This window comes from Artibeus jamaicensis, unplaced genomic scaffold (assembly GCF_021234435.1).
Source record: "Artibeus jamaicensis isolate MK-2021 breed Jamaican fruit bat unplaced genomic scaffold, CSHL_Jam_final contig_490, whole genome shotgun sequence".
NCBI classification, from domain to species: domain Eukaryota; kingdom Metazoa; phylum Chordata; class Mammalia; order Chiroptera; family Phyllostomidae; genus Artibeus; species Artibeus jamaicensis.
The window spans coordinates 8,465,860-8,487,980 of NW_026521861.1; the positions used below are offsets into that span (position 1 = coordinate 8,465,860).

A 22,121-nucleotide genomic window follows, 5' to 3' on the forward strand; every position below is an offset into this window, starting at 1 on the left:
ATTTGTGTAGTTCTGAGATGTCACAATTCTTCATAAAGTATATTTAAAAATTGAGGATAAAAACAGCCATGGATTAAATTTCTTAATAAAAGTCTTCATCAACCGTTGACATTGCAGACCAAGGTTTTTCTTGATTTATCGAGATGTAATTACACAGCATAAAATTCACCCTGCTCTGTACCTTTTAATGGAATGGATGGATTCTGTGTACTCTTTTGGAAGACGCTCTTGCCTTTATTTTGTGCCCATGAATTCCATTTTTTTCATCACTTATTTCTTATTGTTTTGTTATTATTTTCCATTCTGGGTTCAGGAAAGGGCTTTGGTTGGGATTTGGGGACTGGGGTTGGTTCGGTTCTGGCACAGCCACCAAATAGTGATTTCCGGAGTGGGTGGGGCCTCTGAGCGCCTGGCGTCCTCCGCTGTGAGCCATGGCTGCCAGCCTGTGCTGCCCGCTCACCCACAGACGAGTGTGGAGCACCAGGTGGACCCTGTGGAGGAGCCCACTGGAGCCAGGGGCTGCCTGGGTCCTGGGAAGGATCTTGCGGGTCAAGTGCCTATTGTCAAGTTCCGATTCTCTAAGGATCTCTATGACCTTGAACGTGTTGCTTAACCCAGCACTACTCCAGGAGTCAACGTCTACATTAGAAGACAGTGTGGCTGGTGACTCTGGCCTTGTGCAAGGCAGAAGTCTGCCTCAGTCCCTCTGGGTTTTGGTTTTCACACATGTAAAACGTAGGGGCTGCATTCAGTGATTTTCAAGTCTCTTTCCAAGTTATAAAGCCCGCCAGCCCTCCCTCCTTCTTCTCTCTCTCTTCTTCCATTTTCCCCTTTCTCCCTTTTACATCTCGATGTTTGCTTTTATGCAGGAAGGGTGGGAGGCAGGTGTGAACAAATGCTACTCTTCCCCAGCACACGCAGGGTGACCACCGGGCTCCTTGCTTCCCCAGCTCAATGGACACCCTGTCCCCTGGACCACTCAGCCCACCACTGTTCAGCATTATGCTCACGCTCTTCATCCCCTGGGTTAAACTTTTTTCCCCCTAAAAAGGCATGTTTTCCCCACTGGTAGACTGGACAATGAACCCACAGCCTAGCTACTTCCCTCTGGTACTTGCAAGCCTGTCTCTGGCCTGATGGTGACCTCTCTCACTTTGTCTAGAAACCTGGGAAAAACGTGGCGGCCATCATCCAGGACATCCACTCCCAGAGGGAGAGGGACATGTTCCGGGAAGCAGGCAGGTGAGGCCCCGCCCCAGACCTCAGGGCACAGGCTGGGCAGTGGGACATTCTCCTCTTTATCGTTGTGGAGGGTTTTCCCTTCACACCGTGCCCCGCCCTTCCCCCCCCCCCCCCCCCGCCCTGTCCGCAGCCTTTCTGGACGCTGCCTTTTTCTGTGCGATGAAACACACCAGTCCAGTCAGAAGCGCAGCTCAGGTCAAACCTCAGGAAAATGTGAGATGCCGAGCTCCTCTCAGCGGCTCCTTCTTTGTTAGAAAGGAGTGTAGGAGGGGTCTATTACTAATTGGCGCTTAGAGGCAGGTCTAAAAGTTTCAGGTTAAAACAGCCTGAAAGTGTGCGTGTGTGCGCATGTTCTGTTTACACCCAGCTCTTGATGTTTCATGGCTAAATGTAGGTGTAGGGACAGGAATGGAAATGCTCTCCCCAAAAGCAGTTACTTGGCCACTCTCTGTGAACACTGAAGGCATTCAGTTTCCTAACTGAAGTTGTGACCACACCAAGCTGTGGCTACAAGTTGGCCACTGTCACTGCCCTGCAAAGACAGTCCCTGTGGAGAGGCAAGGTGGAGAGCAGCAGGAGTGGGCCCCTGGCCTGCTCATCTTGGGGTTCTTACCAGGCCTGCCTCAGGTGGCACTCTGACATCACTGCCAGGGGCTGAGCCTGCGCTGTTCCCCTGTGGTGGTCAAGGCCACCAGGTCCTGGGGGGCCGCCCGGTCCTAGAGGGGCTGCATCTCCATGTCCCCTGGTCAGTGAGGGCTGCTTGGTTTTCCTGGGTTTGGGAACCAAATGAAAATTGCCCATCCTTTTAGAATGTTGGGTACATGGTTTACCCGCTAAATAACTGAACAACCTTCACAGCGTATGTGTGGGAGGGGGGTGTTATTTTTGTATGTAGATGTTTAGGTTTGGGATTTTTGTTTCTTTGTTTTTTTTAAACCACGATTATTTGCCTTTAAAAAGTATGTGTAAAGCCGTCCTGTGCCTCCTGCAGTTCCGTGGTGGGGGGTTGGGGTGGGGTGAGCTAGGAGATCTTGCTCGGAACCTTAGGCAGGTCTTGGGGTCCTTTTCTGGGTTTTAGTTTCCTCATCAAAGCACTACCAGGTCCGTTCTCTAAGGTCTCTCCCAACCCCAAAATGCCATGCTAGTTCTTTGGCTTTGGATTCTCTGAGCCCGCCTTCTCCTCCTCAACGCCCCGATCCCCAGCAGTTAGCCCAGGATCTGAACAAGCTGTGAAGAGCAATAAGGGAACCTGAGTCTAGGAGGTCACCCTTATGCTGACAGAGGCAGAGGTGGAGAGGTGGCTTCACTCTTGTAGCCCAGAGGCCGGGTCATTGAACCTGAGCGCTAGGCAGCCTTGCCCATCAGGCTGGAGCAGGACCACCCTGCCCACATCTCCACCTGCACACTCCCAGGAGAGCTGAGCTCACTTCCGAGAGGAAGAGAGACTGGGCTGAGCCAGACCAGCCCGATTATTCCTTGCAATCCCAGGAGCACGGTGAGTACGGGGCCAGAGCAACCAGACCTGTGCTTGGGGGAAACCCCTGCTCCCGGACGCCAGGCAGGAGGAAAGCTTTCTGCTGGGCCCCCGTCCGTGTGACCCGCACAGCAGTGCTGCCCAGCTGATGGCGTTATGGGCGGTGCTTCTATGGAGAGCCTGGGGATACCTGGGTGCAGGGCTGGAGAGGTGCACACTCCAAAACCCACGCCTCCCCTTTGCTTCTTCACAGATACGGCCCCGAAAGGCCACGGTCTCGCAGTCCCGTGAGCCGGTCACTGTCCCCGAGGTCCCACACTCCGAGCTTCACCTCCTGCAGCTCCTCCCACAGTTCCCTGGGCCTCTCGAGGGTTGACTGGGGCAACGGCCGGGACTCCTGGGAGCACTCTCCCTACACCAGGAGGGAGGAAGACCGAGACCCGGCCCCCTGGAGGGAGAACGGGGAGGACAAGCGGGACAAGACAGACACGTGGGCACATGATCGCAAACACTACCCGAGGCCCCTCGACAAAGCCGAGTTAGAGGAGCGACTCGAAGGAGCAGGAGCGAGGGGCCACCGAGAAAAGCACCCGAGGCCCGGGTCCCCCAGCCCCCTCCACTCCGCGTCGAGCTACAAGAGTCGAGAAGACGGCTACTACCGGAAGGAGCCCAAGGGCAAGTCGGACAAGTATCTAAAGCAGCAGCAGCAGCAGGACGCCCCCGGGAGGCCCAAGAGGAAAGAGGAGGCCAGGCTGCGGGAGAGCAGACACCCCCACCACGACAACGCGGGCAAGGAAGGCGGGCTGGAGCCCAAGGTCACCAGGGCCCCTGAGAACACCAAGGCCAAACAGAGTGACAAAAGCAGAGCCAAGAGACCTGACAAAGACCAGGAGGGAGCCGATGACAGAAAAGAAAGCAGAACGGCAGAGAATGAGGTAATGACGCAATCTCCTCCCCAGGTAAGGAGAGGCAGGTCCCAAGGGATGATTATGTTAACAGAGGGATGAGGAACATCTACCGAATGAGTGAAACACTTAGTGAATGTTTACTCTCTGCCAGGTGCGGTGGGAAACACTTTTTCCCAGTCAGGTCATTTAATCCTCCCAGCAGCCCTATGAGGTAATCATACCACTAACGTAATTATTACCGTAGGTGAGGAGACGGAGGCACAGGGCGCTTAAGTTGGTTGCCCAAGGACAGACAGCCAGGGAATGGCAGAGCTGGCAGTGCTCCTGGATGGCCCGCTCCAAAGGCGATAGCACCCTGGTGTCTTCACCAGAAGTGAGGGAGGGGGGCGATGCAAAGGTCTTCTGTGTCCTGTGTGTCCGGGGCGGAGTGCCTCACGGCGTTTGCACCTCCCGACTCTGCCAGGGCGGACGAGATCCGTGCTCCGCTGTCTTCTCTCCTGCCAAAAGCATCTACCAATCCTGGGGCTGCGACGGGAGGCGGTAAAGGAGCAGCAGCCACCACCCACTATTATACTGAGCGCCCAGGGTGTGGCCTGTTTCTCTAGGCACTGTCCACAGTGTGTTACTTCCACTGTCATAAAAACGCTCTGCAGTTGGCTGGCATCTGTCATTGAAGCCTCTGAAAGGGCTTGTAACCTGCTGCGTGGCTTCAGTTCACACAGTGGGTCACCGGGAAAACCTGGGGTATGTCCCAGCTTCATAGTCCGACTTGGATACACTTTCTTCTTGCCAGACCACCTTTGTTTAAGTAGGAGAGGAGTAGTGGAGGTTAGGGGTCTACACAGAGAACCCAGTTTTTTAAATCCTACAGGCGTGCCTCCTAGCCTGACCCAGGCATTGGTGACCATATTAAGTCCAAACAAGGAGCCCAGTTCTCAGCTCCATGAACACTGAAGAGTCACATTTTTGGCCACTATTTTAGCATGCCACTTTGCTAGCTGGTATGCTAGGCACAGGGAGGTGAACAGGGGAACAGGACACAGTTTATGTTACGGCAGGAGGCCAGGGTGTAATGGTGGAAGCAGATTCACAGAAACAGTTTACATCCAGGGCCGCCCGTGCTGGAGTGGAGGCGCAGGTGAGCTGCTCTGGGGGCAGCTGACTCTGCACAGGGAGGGAGACATTTGAGCGGAGCATTGAGACTGGGGGGAAAGCAGTTTGGGAAGCGGCTGGGGCAAAAGTGAGAAAGGCAGAGTGGCTTGAAAAACCTGGACATAGTCGGCATGACTGCACCTTTAGGGCGTATTAAAGGATCGTGTTTTTCAAAAGTAAAATCTTGGCTTTTGTGCAAACATAAAGTGGGTGCATGTCAAAGATGCTATTTAACTCATTAATGAATGAGGGAACCGTGAGATGTAAAAGCCAGTTCAAAGGAAAATCTAAAAATCAGGCAACGTGTAGAGGCAATCATGTAGAACTTGGACATGAATTTGCCAACAGAGGCAAATCTGACCTCGCTCATAGGGAACCCAGGACCAGATAAAATTGCGGCTCCTCCAGATAAAATTCCTTCACATCTCTCTGGACAAGAATCTTTTGCTCAACTATCAGTTATCTGCAGTTTACAGAGTTGTAAAACAGCCCAGTTCAAGTTAAGGTACAGACTCCGGTGGAACTCAATACCCTGAAGGGTGTGCTGGTGAACTGCCCAGCATTCCATTGAAAGGACACCCACTGATCTTTGTCCATCTCAAAGTGCACCACACTTTTTTTCCTGGCTGGCCTAGCAGGAGGAAGGTCAGGAGATAAGACCAGAGGGTGGGTAGGGGGAACGTGAAGGATCGGCATCTCGCTGAGAACTTGGACTGGATCCTGAGGGCTTATGAATGGGTGGATGTTTTTAAGAAGAGGGTACAGTCCTCCCTCAGTGTCCCTGGGAATTGGTTCTAGGAACCCCTGCGGATACTAAAATCTGAGGATGCGCAAATCCCTTGTAGAAGATGGTGTGGTATTTTCATATAACCTATACACACTCTTCCATACACTTTAAATCATCTCCAGGTTACTTATAGAATACCTAATACACTGTAAATGCTATGTAAATAGTTGTTATGCTGTACTCTTTAGGGAATAATGACAAGAAAAGGAAGTCTGTACATGCTCAGTAAAGATGCAACTACGTAGCATGTATCAACAACAATGTAGCTTTAGTTTCTGAGCTTTCTATCCGAGGTTGGTTAAATCTGTAGATGGGGAACCTGCTGGCACGGAGGGCCAACTATATATGCTTGGAGGTATCCCAGGCGCTAGTGACTGGTCAGTGATTCAAGGAAAGGCACAGAGGGGTGGAGAGCAAGGGCTCACACTGCTAGTCGAGAACCGCCTGTCCCCACAGCAGAGCGGTGGAGCTGCCCCTTCACACTCCTACCCACCCTCTGAGACTCCTCCTTGGTAACCTCGTTTCTCCTGCTGTTATCCGCCCTTCGCTGGTTTGCACCACCCTTGCCCATTTAAGGGGACTCGCATTGTAGCTCACCCTGAGAGCCCCTGAAGCAAAAATGATTCCCGGAAAGCCTCATGGGTTTTCCCACCATCTGTCCCTCTCGTGGGTTCTGTCTCTCGTAGCCTTGGAGTGGGGTCAGCAGGGACTTGTTGGGGCCCCCACGGACTGGTTCTGTGGGTTTGAAGCCAGGGAGTCCATCACTCTTTGGTGGAATAACAGCAGAACAAAGAGTTTTCCTCCTTGATCTCAGACTCTTTTGTGATCTTAGAACAACCCAGATTCCCACAGGGCTGCCCAGGACTCGGGTAATAGACAGAAGGGATGGGACTTGGGGAACAAAAACAACAGGGCTGAGGACAGTGTCCTTGTCTGTCTTCTAATATGCCAGGCACCTCCCGCCATCGGGCCCTGCCTAGGAACCCCACCCACGCGTCCATGTGGGTCCCACCTCCCCTCCTCTGTCTCTGGTCGTTGTCACATTCTCCACACGTTTATCTTGGCCACCACACACAATCACAGTGACACACTTCTGTTTCCTCCCAGCTTTCCTTTCCTTGGTAGCAGCTCTCTCCTAACTTATCCCCTAACATCTTTATTTATTTATTTTTTAACATCTACCCACTGCCCCCCAACCCCATTGTAACCTCCACAAGGACAGGAATTCTTGTCTGCTGTGCTCACTGCTCTGTTCCCAGTCCCTAGATTAGCGCGGGCAATTCATTACACATTGTGTTGAAGAAATGAATGACCAAACCCAGACTCTGGGGGCAAAGGCCTGGCTTTTGAGAACCAGGTCACACCCCGTTCTTCTTTCCCTCAGTTTTCTTGATTGCGAAATGGGTGTGATCACAAGGCTATTGCAGGACTTTAATGAGCTTGTGCTTGTTAGAAACCTTCTGGGATCTCTGGAGAAAGGGCCCGCACTGGAGAAGCTGGTACCGTGACTGTGCAGTGTTTATGGGTGGCCAGGTCCATGCCTAAGAGCCACCCCTGACCACAAGACCATAGGAGGGAGGGAGTAAATGAAGTCACTGACTTGGGAGGACATGGGAAAGAAGCACTCCTCCACCTCACTGGAAGGGGGACCAAGGGTTGTAGACCCAGATGCCTAGAGGAGAGAAGCCAGGCAGGCGACACAGACTGGGTCATGTGAGTGAACCCAGGTGGAGAGGAGGGGCCTGTCTGTTGGAAGCAGACAGCCACTGCCCTGCTCCATTCTGTGCCTGTCATCCAGAAATGCATGCCCTGGGCTGTGGGGTCTCCCATTCCTTAGAGCGAGACCCAAGTCCAGATATCTGTTGAAATTTCCCCCATGTTAGAAACTGTGTAGACCAAAACTTGTCATGGGACAGGGGGAGCCCAGCGGTCCCCAAGGTGCAGCTGCCATTATAAACCATCTGTAGGAGGGAGAGATAGAAAACCGCTGATTCTCAGTTCAGAGCCCAGGCCCAAGAGACCCACACACACTGGGAGGCAGGTGCAAACTTGTTGTGCGTGCCCCGCTCTCCTACCACTTTCCGTTCTTTTATTGACCGATACCCACGGAGCACCCAGCACTAAGGCTCGTTGAGAGTGAAGCTGAAATGACCCCTCATCTCATGGAGCTCATGGTCTAGTGGAAAGATGTACTAATCCAATAATTCCTCAAGTGAGTATGAGAGTGTGAGCGTTAAGTGCTAAGGAGGAGATGGAGGCATACACAGCGGTCACTGCCTGTAACCAATCAGAAGCTTCCCTAGGTGAAGATGGGACTACTGAGATGTGAAGGAATGGTGGGTATTTACTGGGTGAAAAGGCATGAGAGCAGAGAAAGGAAACAGCATATGCAAAGGCCCAGGGGCTAGAGGCCAGTGTTGCTGGAGCAACACTGGGTTAGAAGGGTGGGAGGCAAGGCTGATTTTTTAGCAGCGGCCACATCGCACCAGGCCTTGGAGGCAGGTTAAGGATATTTGTTTATCCTAAGTGCAAGGGAAGGCAAATGAAATGTTTAAGCTAAAAGGTGCAGTGAGGGCATGGTGGCTTTTACATTTTGGAGTACCTGGAGCAGAAGGTGGAGACCAATTAGGAGGTGGCTTATGGAGGCCATAGCCCCAGGGTGACAGAGCCCTGCTTGCAACAACAATTGGGACCTAGTATCTTGGTCCCTGAGCTGGTGCAGGCAGTGGGGTGCATGGGCAGCATTTGTCTGTTTCTCTTAAGCTGCTGTTGTCACCTACCAGTGGTCCCAGGGCCACAGGTGCACGGAAAGGCACTGCTCTGTTTCTTGTGGGTGCAGGAGGAAGAGCAGGGGTCTGCCTGGTGGAGGGCTTCTGGCCTGGCCAGGCTGTCCCTCCATCTCCTAGCTTGAACTGGAGAGGCTCCCTTTACTGTGTTGACTCGGGAGTACGGCTGCAGTAACTGCTTGGGAAGGTTGTGGGTTATGTATTTTGACAAGGGGAGGTCATGGATAATTTATTCGGGAAGATAAAAATAAAGGAAAGTGGCCCCCTCTTGATAGAAGCTGTGGGTTCTTCTGATGGCTAAAAAGGCATTGGAGCGGCTGTGCCCTTAGGTCAACTTGGGAGACTTGAGCAGGGGCTCGGGTGGGGTGTTGTGCTCCAAACACTGGAAAGAGTAAGGACTTGAGGGTTTCCACTGTCTTCCCCTGTCTGGTAGTAACTGGTTAAACCAGTCAGCCCTGAGCTCCCGCCTGCACCAGCTGGCTCTTCTCAGCTCAGGAGGGGTGCGTCTGCTCTTAAGAAATCAGAAGTGCAGTCACTTATTTTTTAAGCCAACCTCAGCCAGAAAGGTTGAGAAAATGCACTTTGCCCCTGGGAACCCAGGAATAGTCATGGATTTGGCAGCCAAAAATCAAATGATGAGAGAATATCCTCCCAAAACTGAAATGGGGGTTGCAAAACTTTTTCTACAAAACACAAGATAGTAAATATTTTAGGTGTGGGCTAAGGAGTGAAATTGGGGATATTATATAGGTACTTATATAATCATGGAAAATGCAGCTATTTAAAAATGTGAAGAGCATCATTAGTTCAGACTACAAAAAGAGGCATTGGACAGATTTGGCTTGAGAACTACAGTTTGCTGAGCCCTGTTTTAAAGGCTGATGAGAGACCCTAATTCTCAACCCAGACAATGGCTTTTAATTGTTCAGTTTCTCTGACTTGAGCATTATTAGGAGGGACCACACTGGAGGGGAGGGATGGCCAGATGGGGCTGCAGCTCTAGGACAGAGACGGGCACAAGAGAGGTGAGGGGGCACTGGTGGGTGACAGCCCCCTTCGTACCCATAAGTGGCCTGGATGGGATATTTTATGGCCAAGACAGATCTTTTGGGGTGAGGCGCCATGATGGCTGCTAACCCCAGGGCCAGTTCCCCCTTGACCCCTCAACTGTCGGCAGGCTTCACAGCTGCAAAAAATGTCCAGTTGGCCAGGGGTTTCTGATTACCTAAAGGTATCAATCCAACCATTAAGACACCATTAAGACATTTCTGGGACTCCTTGTGTCTGTGTAACCTTAAATGAGCTACTTAACCTCTCTGAGCCTCGGTTTCCTCATCTGTAAAAAGAAGAAGAAGATAATAGCACCTGCCTCTGAGAGGTTTTGGGAGGATAAAAGAAGTGTGTGTGCAACACACCCAACAGCTGTTAGCTGTGCTCACTGCCTCAGCGTCTCTTTTCTCTGTGCCACTGCTGCTGTTGATTTGGTCTGTTCTGTGCTTCCTTTGGCAAGGCTGGCAAAGAGGGCGTGGAAGAAAACACCCCACTGGTGGGCAGGCAGGAGAAAGAAACAGAGTCCTCTGATCCAGAAAACACAACAGAGAAGGTAAAACTGGTTGGTCCCAGGTGCTGACAGTGTAGCCCCGTCTGCACATTGAGCCACTGGGAACCAAGTTACAGGAGTCCCTGTCCTGTCCCATGATGCTCCGGTGCCCGCCATGTGGGACGTGCTGGAGACCCCACCAGTGGCTCTGTGAGTGAAGCCACCTCCCCAGCACTTCCTGGAGGAGCGGCTCTGCCGGGCCTTCTGTGTAGTCCTGGCGGGGAGATCTCAGCCACATGCCCGGGCTCTGCCGTACTCCAGCAAGTGGGCTGTGCCCGCAAGAAAAACATGTGCCCCAAAAAGACTCGGGCTTCAGAGCCAGGCTCCCAAAATAGGCCAGTCCCTTGGGAGGGACTGGGACAGGAAGGGGAGCTTGGGTACTCGATCTAGAGCCCTGACCTCAGCAGGCCCAGACTCTGGGATTAACGAGACATCTCCTCTGCTCGTAAAGATTATTTTACATAATTAAAATGAAAAACCCAGAGACAGTGCCGGGGCTGCCACAGCCGAAAGAAATGTCCTTGGAATGTGGCCAGCTTCATGCCTTATGGGTCAGGAGAGGCGGAGAGATGGGTATCACTGCCCGGGAAGCTAATCTCCTAAATCTGGCTGCTGGGCCTGTAGGTTGCTGGGGGTCACCAGGGGGAAGTGTTGGGAGGGGCCTACTGTGCGCCAGGCTGTGCAAGTGGCTCCCTTGCTGGGAGAGGGTGCTCAGGGGAGTTTTATGAGGCACTTTGCTGCAGTTCCATTTAGTGGTGTGTTACCTGCAAGGGAACAGCTCCAATACTTAACGGTTTATTACTTACTCATGTATTCATGTATTCATTCAAAAACAACTTACAAGTTCCTGTGTACCAAAGGTTGAACTTCTTTATGCCATGTTAAAGATGGTAGATTAAGCATTTTTTTTTTTTTTTTTTTTATATTTAGTTACTTTTCAAGTACATTTTTTTTTCCCCTTCCCCCCCCCCCCGCCCGGTCTCCCCCCTCCCTCCCATTCCCCCCCCCCGCCCCAGTCCTCAACTCTGTGTCTTTCATGCTTGTTCCTCAAAATCCCTCCCCCTTTTTCCCCTTAAGTTCCCTTCTCTCTCCCCTCTGGTCGCTGCCCACTTGTTCTCTATTTCAGCGTCTTTGTTTTTATTCTGTTTGCTTGTTTGTTTTATTCTTTAGCTTCCTGTCAAAGGTGAGATCATATGGTATTTGTCCTTCAATGCCTGGCCTATTTCACTCAGCATAATGCTTTCCAGTTCCATCCATGTTGTTGCAAAAGGTAGTAGCTCCTTCTTTCTCTCTGCTGCATAAAATTCCATGGTGTATATGTACCACAATTTTTGGATCCATTCATTTACTGATGGGCACCTAGGTTGCTTCCAACTCTTGGCTATTGTAAATTGTGCTGCTATGAACATTGTGGTGCATAGGTTCTTTGAAATTGATGTTTTAGGATTCTTGGGGTATAATCCTAGCAGTGGAATTGCTGGGTCAAAAGGCAGGTCAATTTTTATTTTTCTGAGAAAATTCCATACTGTTTTCCATAATGGTTGTACCAGTCTACAATCCCACCAACAGTGAACTAAGGACCCCTTTTCCCCACAACCTCTCCAACATTTGTTGTTTGTTGCTTTGTTTATGATAGCCATCCTGACTGGTGTAAAGTGGTATCTCATTGTGGTTTTAATTTGCATCTCTCTGATAGCTAACGATATTGAGCATCTCTTCATGTGTCTCTGAATGTTCTGTATGTCCTCCTTGGAGAAGTGTTTGTTCAAGTCCTTTTCCCATTTTTTAATTGGGTTGGGTGTCTTCTTAGAGTGGAGTCGTGTAAGTTCTTTGTATCTTTTGGAGGTTAAACCTTTGTCTGAGGTATCATTGGCAAATATGTTTTCCCATACAGTTGGTTGTCTTTTTAATTTATTACTGTTTTCTTTAGCCATGCAGAAGCTTTTTATTTTGATGAGATCCCATTTGTTTATTCTTTCCTTTATATTCCTTGCTCTAGGGGACATATCAGTAAAAATGTTGCTGCGTGGAATATCTGAGATTTTCTTGCCAATGTTCTCCTCTAGGACTTTAATGGTGTCATGGCTTATATTTAAGTCTTTTATCCACCTTGAATTTATTTTGGTGTATGGTGTAAGTTGGTGCTCAAGTTTCATTTTTTTGCACGTAGCTGTCCAGTTCTCCCAACACCATTTGCTGAAGAGGCTATCTTTACTCCATTTTATGTTACTGCCCCCTTTGTCGAATATTAATTGACTGTAGAGGGTTGGGTTGATTTCTGGGCTCTCTGTTCTGTTCCATTGGTCTATGTGCCTGTTTTTATGCCAGTACCATGCTGTTTTGATTACAGTGGCCTTGTAATACAGTTTGATATCTGGTATTGTGATCCCTCCTACTTTGTTCTTCTTTCTCAAAAGAGCAGCTGCTATTCGGGCTCGTTTATGATTCCATATAAATTTTTGAAGTGTTTGTTCTATGTCTGTGAAATACGCCATTGGTACTTTAATAGGTATTGCATTGAATCTGTATATTGCTTTGGGTAGTATGGACATTTTGATGATGTTAATTCTTCCAATCCATGAACAAGGTATATGTTTCCATTTGTTTGTGTCTTCCTTGATTTCGTTCTTCAGTGCTGTGTAGTTTTCTGCATACAGGTCTTTTACCTCTTTGGTTAGGTTTATTCCCAGATATTTTATTTTTCTTTTTGCTATATCGAATGGGATTTTTTCCTTGATTTCTGCTTCTGCTGATTCATTGTTTGTATACAAAAATGCCTTTGATTTCTGGATATTGACTTTGTATCCTGCTGTTTTGCCAAACTCATTAATTAGTTTGAGCAGTTTTTGGGTAGAGTCTATAGGATTTTCCATGTACACTATCATGTCATCTGCAAACAGTGACAATTTTGTTTCCTCCTTTCCTATTTGGATGCCTTTTATTTCCTTTTCCTGCCTGATCGCTGTGGCCAAAACTTCTAATACTATATTGAATAGGAGTGGTGAAAGTGGACATCCTTGTCTTGTTCCTGATCTTAGTGGAAAAGCTTTTAGTTTTTTGTCCATTGAGTATGATATTGGCTGTAGGTTTCTCATAAATGGCCTTTATTATATTGAGGAATGTTCCCTCTATTCCCATTTTGCTGAGTGTTTTTATCATAAATGGGTGTTGTACCTTATCGAAAGCTTTTTCTGCGTCTATTGATATGATCATGTGGTTTTTGTCTTTGCTTTTGTTTATGTGATGAATTACATTTACTGTTTTGCAAATGTTGAACCATCCTTGCATCCCTGGGATGAATCCCACTTGGTCAGGGTGTATAATCTTTTGGATATATTGTTGGATGCGATTTGCTAATATTTTGTTGAGGATTTTAGCGTCTATGTTCATCAGCGATATTGGCCTGTAGTTTTCTTTCTTTGTTGTATCTCTATCTGGTTTTGGAATTAGGATGATGCTGGCTTCATAAAAGGAGTTAGGGAGTTTTCCGTCCTTTTGTATTTTTTGGAATAGTCTGTGAAGAATGGGCGTTAGGTCTTCCTTAAATGCTTTGTAGAATTCTCCTGTGAATCCATCTGGTCCAGGGCTTTTGTGTGATGGGAGTTTTTTGATTACTGCTTCAATTTCTTTTGCTGTTATTGGACTATTCAGGTGTTCTACTTCTTTTTCATTGAGTTTTGGGAGATTATATTTTTCTAGAAATGTGTCCATTTCCCCTAGGTTCTCAAATTTCTTGGCATACAGTTCTTCATAGTAATTTCTTACAATCCTCTCTATTTCTGTGGTATCCGTTGTAATCTCTCCTCTTTCATTTCTGATTGTGTTTATTTGTGTCCGTTCCCTTCTTTTCTTGATGAGCCTACTTAAAGGCTTGTCTATTTTGTTTATTTTTTCAAAGAACCAACTCCTGGATTCATTGATCTTTAGAATTGTACTTTTAGTCTCTATGTCATTTAGTTCTGCTCTGATCTTAGTTATTTCCTTCCTTCTACTTGCTTTGGGCTGTTTTTGTTGTTGTTCCTCGAGTTCTTGCAGGCGTAGGGTAAGTTCATTTGTTTGAAATGTTTCTGTTTTCTTAAGGTAGGCCTGTATTGCTATAAACTTCCCTCTCAGGACTGCCTTGGCTGTATCCCATAAGTTTTGGGTTGTTGTGAGATCATTTTCATTTGTTTCCAGAAACTTTTTGATTTCTTCCCTAATTTCATTCTTGACCCATTCATTGTTTAATAGCATACTGTTCAGTCTCCATGATTTTGGGTGTTTTGGGTTTTTTCCTTTGGGGTTGGTTTCCAGTTTCAGTCCCTTATGGTCAGAGAAAATGCTTGGTATGATTTCAATTTTCTTGAATTTGTTGAGGCTTGTTTTGTGCCCTATCATGTGATCTATCTTTGAGAATGTTCCATGTGCATTTGAAAAGAATGTGTATTTAGCTTCTTTGGGGTGAAGAGCTCTGTATATATCAGTTAGGTCCATTTCATCAAGGGTGTTGTTTAATGCCACAATGTCTTTGTTGATATTTTGTTTGGAAGATCTGTCCATTTTTGATAGTGGGGTGTTAAAATCCCCCACTATGATTGTGTTGCTGTCTATATCTTTCTTGAATTCCTCTAAGATTTTCCTTATATATTTTGGTGCTCCTATGTTGGGTGCATATATATTTATGATGTTAATGTCTTCTTGGTGGATTTTTCCCTTGAGTATTATGAAGTGACCTTCTGGGTCACTCTTAATGGCTCTTTTTTTGAAGTCTATTTTGTCTGATATGAGAATTGCTACCCCGGCTTTTTTTTCTTGTCCGTTTGCTTGGAAAATTTGTTTCCAGCCTTTGATTTTTAGTCTGTGATGGTCTTTTGTCCTGAGGTGGGTCTCTTGTAGGCAGCATATGTGTGGGTCATACTTTCTTATCCATGACGCTATTCTGTGTCTTTTGATTGGAGCATTTAATCCATTTACATTTAAGGTTATTATTGATAGGTACTTATTCATTGCCATTTTTGTATCTGTGTTCCTCTCTGTCTGTCTCTTTTCCTTCCTTTCCTTAGAGCAGACCTTTTAGTATTTCTTGTAGAGCTGGCTTGGTGGCAGCAAATTCTTTTAGATTAAGCATTAAGGAGGGCTTCTTCCAAATCCTGTGCTGTTTTGAGCCTCGTCCTAGGGGTGAATCAGCGATGTGGGACTTGAGTGGTTTGCAGCTTCTAGTTACCCAGTAAGCATTCCCAGGTAGAAGCAAGAATGCTCAGCACCGTTCTGGTTTGAGGGGTCCTGGGGTAGAGGCTTGTGCCCTCGGGTTGAAGACTCAGACCTGCTCCTCAGGCACCCTCTGCCCCCCCTTCTGTATTCTCATTCAGGATCAAGAGTGGGAGAGTGGAAGTGAAGCAGAGGACGAGAGCTGGTACCCCACAAACATGGAGGAGCTGGTGACTGTGGACGAGGTAGGGGAGGAAGAAGATTTTATCATGGAACCGGACATCCCAGAGCTGGACGAGATCGTGCCCATGGGCCAGAAGGACAAACTGTGCCCAGAAATATGTCCCTGTATGACAGCCGCCTTACCCCTGGACCTAGCCGCGGATTTCACCAAGGAGGGGGTCAAGACCATAGGTAATGGGGCCACGGAAATCAGCCACAAATCTCCCAAAGAAGTGCCTTCTGCCTCCACGAGCTGTCCCAGTGACACGGACGTGGAAATGCCTGGCCTAAATCTGGAGGCTGAGCAGAAGCCAGCTGAATGCGAGACAGGCCTCTTACTGGCGGGTTCAGATTGCTACGAGAAGCAGGCAAAGGGAGCAGAGAGCTCAGATGTTCGTCTGTCCCCTGCACTCCAGCAAATGTCTTCCCCCAAGCCAGCGGAGGAGAGGGCCCGGCAGCCTAGCCCATTTCTTGATGACAGCAAGGGCAAGGGGACTCCCGAAGATGGGGCTGGTGAAGGCAGCCCCGTGGAGGAGAAAGCCAGCCCCCCCACCGAAACCGACCTCCAAAGCCAGGCTTGCCAAGGAGTGTCGACCCAGGGTAACTACCTGCCTTTTCTCCTGTGTGGTTGGGTTGACGGGACCCCTGCTCACCGAGAGAAGTGAGCGGGCGCGTACAGGCCAGAGCAAACATAAGAAAGGTTTCAGCCCACATTCAAGCTAGAGCAGAAAGTGAGCTTCTAAAAGCCTGTTAAACTGTTTAGAGCTTTCAGGCAAATGGTGCAAAAGAAATCAGATCGGAGATCACACGTTTTCTGAGAAGCAAACTCAGATAGGACAGATTTCTCTGAATTTATGGGAGCCCAGATGGACTCTGATAACTAACATTAGCAAAAGTTTTGAGTTATCAGCCAAAGTTCCTAGGGGCAGCCAGCTGCCTCTGTGCCTGCCTAGGAGGCAGAGGACCACCCAGGTTGTTACTTCTGTGAGGCCCGAGGGAGGGAGCAGGAATGGGGGGGGGCAGCAAGGGGCGGGCAGAGGGAAGAATGAGGGGCTCACTGAGGGGCATGGCCCACCCCCCTTCTTTCCACCTCAGACCCACTTTTCTCCAGGCTCCGATGGTGACATGAGACTTGTCCTAGGACCTCTGCTGCCTCCATTGGAGGCGATGCTGTGTCTGTGCCTGGCACTATGACATCATGCAAAACAGAGTTTAAAATAGGCTAAGCCCCGTCTTCTCCGCCAAATGGAAACTAAGATCCATCAAGGGCTCTGCGGGCAGGAAGGAGGAGTAATACTGCCTGTTCTCCCTGTGGAAATAAGCAGATACTCCTTTCACAGACAGCCTGTAGCATTCCAGGGGTTGTAGTAAGGGGGGTGGGGTGGGCAGGAGTCAGGCCCAGAAAGTGTAGAGCAAAGCCTTCGAAATAGGCATTTCAACCCAGTGCCCTGTTGCTGGTAGGGGAGCCGGAAGCTTGGGCTCTCCTCCATGTCAAGCTGACCTGAGCTGTTTTTCACCTGCCTGGATCCGAGTCTCCATGGAAACTCTGTCACGAGCTGCCTTCTCGTTGCTAGAGAAACACTGAGGCCTGGGCTGTGTCCAGAGCAGGCAAGAATAAAGGAGTGAAATGTTCACCTTGCTCTGATCGAACCCTCTTCCTTTTGCGGTATAAGCCTCAACATGCACAGCATTCATAGCTTATTAGCTTACCCAGTATTCGGAGTTCATATTTAATAACACGGCTCTACAAGCTCGGGGTGAGGGAATGGCACGGCCTTTGCTGCCAGCCGCGGTGCTCCTGTGCACGTCAGCACAATTTTTGCCCTTCAGTAATTCTTCCTCCTACAGAGATGGAGTGATACAGAGTTGGGGAGAATGGCGTGGATCATCCACACCCAGGGCTTCGGCAGCCCATCCCCCACAGGCCCAGGGCAGAGATTTGCCGTTTCCTTGTGTGTGGCATTCTTTTGGCGATGGAAAAACCTCTTAAATTATAGCACTTGGGTTCTTAATGAATGAGCAGTCCTCACCCTGGCCCCATGTAATTAAGCAGTCCAAGGGACCAGTCCCGATCACACAGCATGAGGAGTAGAATTGCAGGGACTCTTGGAGGCATGTACTTCATTGGTCCTTTGCTTTGGCTCGTGTTTTGCAGAAAACTCCAGGTACTTGGAAGTGAAATCTTTGGACGTGAGGTCACCAGAATACACAGAAGTGGAGCTGAAACAGCCCCTTTCTCTGCCTTGCTGGGAACCGGAGGATGTGTTCAGTGAACTTAGCATTCCTCTAGGTAGGTGAAATACACCATCTTTCCTGAGAAGTCAGCTCCCAGAAATGACAGTTGCCTAGCAAGGTCTGAGAGCTTGACAGGGCTGTTCGTCACTTTGTTCATGTTTTTCGTGTCTGATGCAATAACCTACAGTTGCAAGGTGCTACTTCCAAGACTCTTGCAACTTCAGTTGCCTATAGGAGAGCTGATACAGCTTGGGCCGGGCCTTGAACAGCCCAGCCCTGGGAGCCAGAGCCCCGAGGGGCTGTTCTCCCCGTCAGGGAGTGCTCCGTTAGGGCAGCAGCGGCCCCAATGGCCACCACGAAGTCCATCAACATGCACCGCTTCTGCTTCTGTCTTCCCTGTCTTCCTTGCCCCAGCCCTTCCAGAAACAGGGCTGCCTTTTTGTCTTTTTGAGTGATTAGCTTCCCTTGAGGCAATGATTCTGCATGGACTGCAATGAAAGCAGACTCTATGTATAGCTGAGAGTGAGAGCGTGGGACAAAGAGGGACCGGGCCCTGGGCCTCTACTGCTGGGTGGCTGCTTGTCCTCAGGCAAGTCAGACCCAGGAACGATTTTTAGTCTGGGTTTTTTTCTAGTCACTTCAAGTTTTTAGTGTTGAGTCAACTAAAAAAAAAAAAAAAAAAAAAAAAGGTAAGAAGAGAAAAGATGTAAAGATGCTTTTCTTGCAGGCCTTGGGAGTGGGATGTTAGAGTTAGGGTTCAGGTCAGAGTTCAAATGGCCAGGGAAGGCAACCCAGCCAGAGGCAGAATGGAGATCAGGGCTCTGCCCAGGGGAGTAGCTGGCAGGGTGCAGGGGTGGGGAGGAGGCTGAGGGGTGTTGGGTCAGGGCCCAGGCAAAGGAATGGCGAGCCCTCACACACAGCAGTGGGTTGGCCAGGGGGAGGCGGGGGCGGGGGGAGCGGTTCCTGGCCCTTCATTTCCTCACCTGTAACGTGAAATTGGACCAGATGAGTGGGTTTTCAATGGTGGCAGTGTTGCAGGGAGGGAGGTCAATAATACAATCACCTGGGACCCATTTTCAAAAAGGAGAGTTAACTAGAGTTTTGGGTTGGGAAGTGAAGGTCCTTTAAGCTCCCTGGGAGCTTCTGACACCACCGCTAACCCGGCAACTCCCACGTCAGCCAAGATCATCTCTGAGTCTCTGTGGTGCATCTGAAAGGTTGGAAAGCAGCGAGAGAGGAGTAGTAGCAGCTGCTCCGAGGGTGATCTTGGGAAGGTGCCACAGGGATGAGTGAGAAGTGTGGGGTGTGTGATGACCACGGCCAGTGACCACGTGGCTTGTCAGTCAGTCAGGGGCCGGGCAGCATGGAGGCTCCCCCATTTCGTCAGGTTTCTCTTTTTAATGTTTGTGTCTTTTTAAAAAGTTCTTATTGTTCCTCCAAGTTTATCATTTTCATAGAGGCAGATTGGAAGGCAAATGTCCTTGCTGTTTTTTAAGGAGTAAATTTGCTGCATGGCCTCCAGCATTGCTCAGGGCAAAAACTGAAAAAAAGAAATACTGACTTTAGGCTGCACGAGGGCCCTGAGTGCGCAGCCCTGGGAAGCAGCCGCAGGGGCTGCCTTTCAGGGAGAAGGGGCTGGACGGGCCTCCGTGCATCCTGCGTGTGTTTGGTCTGCCAGCAACTCTAAGGGCCCTGGCTCCGCGCTCGGCACTCCGGGGCAGCCGAGAGATGCCACACACGTCACTTGTCATTCAGGAACTTGGAATCTCACTGACACGCACAGAAGCAAAAATTAAGAATAAATTCTGCCGCCTTATAATTTTTTTGAAAGATTTCAGTTATTTATTTTTAGAGAGGGGGGAAGGGAGGGAGAAAGAGAGGGAGAGAAACGTTGGCGAGAGAGTGAAATATCCATAGATAGCCTCCCCACACACGCCCCAACTGGGGACAGAATCCGCAACCCAGGCCTGTGCCCTGACTGGGAATCCAACCAGCGACCTTTTACTTTGCAGGATGACACCCAAGCAACTGAGCCACGCTGGTTAGGTCAGGTACCTTATATGGTACCTTAGGTTAGGTAGCTTATAATTTGTGTCTTTTTATTGTTATTTTTCATTACAAAGAGTGTGCAAGATTACTGTAGCAATTAAAAAATAAGAACTGCCCTGGCTGGTGTGGCTCAGTGGATTGAGTGCTGGCCTGCAAACCACACATCACCGGTTCAGTTCCCAGTCAGGGCACATGCCTGGGTTGTGGGCCAGTCCCCAATAGGGGGCGTGTGAGAGGCAACCACACATTGATGTTTCTCTCCCTGTCTTTCTCCCCCCCTTCCCCTTTGTCTAAAAATAGAATAAATAAAAAATATATTTTTTAAAGAACGACATAAAGTAAATATTGAATGTTGTGTCTCTTCCCCCCCGGACCCCTCCCAACTCCAGAGGTAGCCACTGTCATATCCGCAAATAGCTTTCTTCCCCCAAAAGTAGGAGCACACTATGTACATAATGTTCAACAATTTGTTTTAAGTTTAACAGTGAGTCTTAGAGATCTTGTCATGTCAGTACATAGAAAATTCCTTCTTCTTAAGCAGCACGAATATTTCATCTTAAAAGATGTGCCATAACTTACCAAACCATTCTACTGATGAACATTTAAGATGTTCTCAATCTTTTTCCTCTTTATTAAAATGCTGTAATAGCTAAGCTTTTATTTTTATCATTTGCCATGCAAGGACCATTCCTGGTATTTTGCATGTAATGGTAGTATCTTATTTAACTCTCTGGAAGCTCCCGTGAGGTCAAAATGTTTTTATCCCTGTTTTACAGATCAGAAATCTGAGGTGCAGGGTGACAAAGCTACATATCAGCCCCAGCTGGTGTAGCTCAGTGGGTTGGGTGTCGTCCTGCTGTTCAATTCCCAGTCAGAGCTCACATGCCTGGGTGGCAGGTTTGGTCCCCTGGGGCTCATACAGAAAGCAACCAGAGAAACATCGATGTTTCTCTGTCACATCGATGTTTCCCATCCTCTCTTTTTCCCTCCCTTCTCCTCTCTCTAGAATAAAAAACATATTTTTATTCTATTTTTTTTAAAACCATATTCTTTTAAAAAAACAAACAAAAAACACCAAAGCTGAAGATCAGCCAGGACTGGAGTCCAGATGTCAACCCCAGTAGGTGGAGTCCGGAGCCACGCTGCCGTTGTGCCCCGCCGCCCCCTCCGTGTGCTGTAACCTTTGTCTGTGTGCGGTGTAGTAGGGCAGCATCCAAGCCTGCGGTTGTGGGGTCATGGATATTTGCATTTCAGACTTTCATGATTGCTACTGAATTACACTCCAGAAAGATTGTTCCAGTTTTAATTGCTACCCAGGGTGAGAGTTCTCATTCTCTACATCCTGGCTAACATTAGATATTATCAGTGTTTAATCTTTCCTAATCTGTCAGGGCAGAAAACGGAGTCTCATTCTGTTGTTTTAAAGCAGCTCCATTGAGGTGTAATTGATGTACAATGAAGGACACATATTGAAAGTGTACTGTCTGACCAGTTTTGACAAATGTATACACTTGGGAGATTGCCACTACAGTCGAGATAGTGAACATATTCATCCCCCCTCAAATTCTGGTACTCCTTTCCAATCCCTCCTTCTTATACCTCAGTGCCCAGTAACTCCCCATCTGCTCTTGGTCACTAAATACTGGTTTGCATTGCAGAAATGTATACAAAGGAAACGGACAGTGTGAGTATTTTTGCCTGGCTTCCACTCAGCATGATTATTTTGAGGTTCATCTATATTGTTGGGTGTGCCCACGGTTGATTTCTTTTTTTTTGTGGAAGAGTATTGTATTGTGGATATGGATATACCACAGTCGATTGATTCATTCATCCATTGATGGGTTGTTTCTGGTTTGGCACTGTGATAAATTGTAGTTTTGTGCCTGATTATTGTCTTCCACTAGCTGCGAGGCCCATTATCTCACTGATCTCTGGGGGTGGGGAGAGGCGTTTGGAACTCCTTTCCACAGTGGACGGGTGAGGAAACTGCGGCCCCGAGAGTTACCTCAGCTCACATGGCGGGTGCAGGTCAGAACCGAGGACTTCTAATCTGAGACCACTCTGCCCTGCCGTTCCTCCAGTTCGGGCAGCACCATGTAGGGAAGGCAGTGCTGGGCCGTGGCTCGGGGCACAGACTGTGGAATCTGACTCCCTGGTTCAAACCCAACTGGCTGGGGGACAAAGAGCTGCTTATTTAACCTCTCTGCTTGGCTTTTTTCATCTATAAATCAGGGATAGTAATAGAAGCCTGCCACGCAGGGTTATTTTGAGGATTAAATGAATGAATACTTGTAAGGTTTTAGTGTCTTCCAGGAGGAGGTACTTAGAATTGTCTCTTGTGATTATATGCTCATGAGGTAGTTATTGAGACCTACTACGTTTTTTCTCACGGGGACTGCATAACCCGTCACTCTCCAGGACCAGTCACTATGGCAGAGAGACTTTTAGAAAGGTAGGGGACAGCTTTCTGGCTTTGTCT

At 48.6% G+C, this 22,121-nt stretch overlaps 1 protein-coding gene across 2 annotated transcripts in view; it reads left to right on the forward strand.

Moving 5' to 3' along the window:
* RBM20 (RNA binding motif protein 20) overlaps positions 1 to 22,121 on the forward strand; it is a 200,183-nt gene that overhangs the window by 168,420 nt on the left and 9,642 nt on the right. For both annotated transcript variants that reach the window (XM_053668578.1, XM_053668579.1), the window contains exons 8-12: positions 1,163 to 1,242; positions 2,970 to 3,651; positions 9,860 to 9,952; positions 15,298 to 15,958; positions 17,514 to 17,648. In XM_053668578.1, the coding sequence (XP_053524553.1) occupies positions 1,163 to 1,242; positions 2,970 to 3,651; positions 9,860 to 9,952; positions 15,298 to 15,958; positions 17,514 to 17,648 (1,651 nt within the window). The remainder of the gene's footprint in view (positions 1 to 1,162; positions 1,243 to 2,969; positions 3,652 to 9,859; positions 9,953 to 15,297; positions 15,959 to 17,513; positions 17,649 to 22,121) is intronic.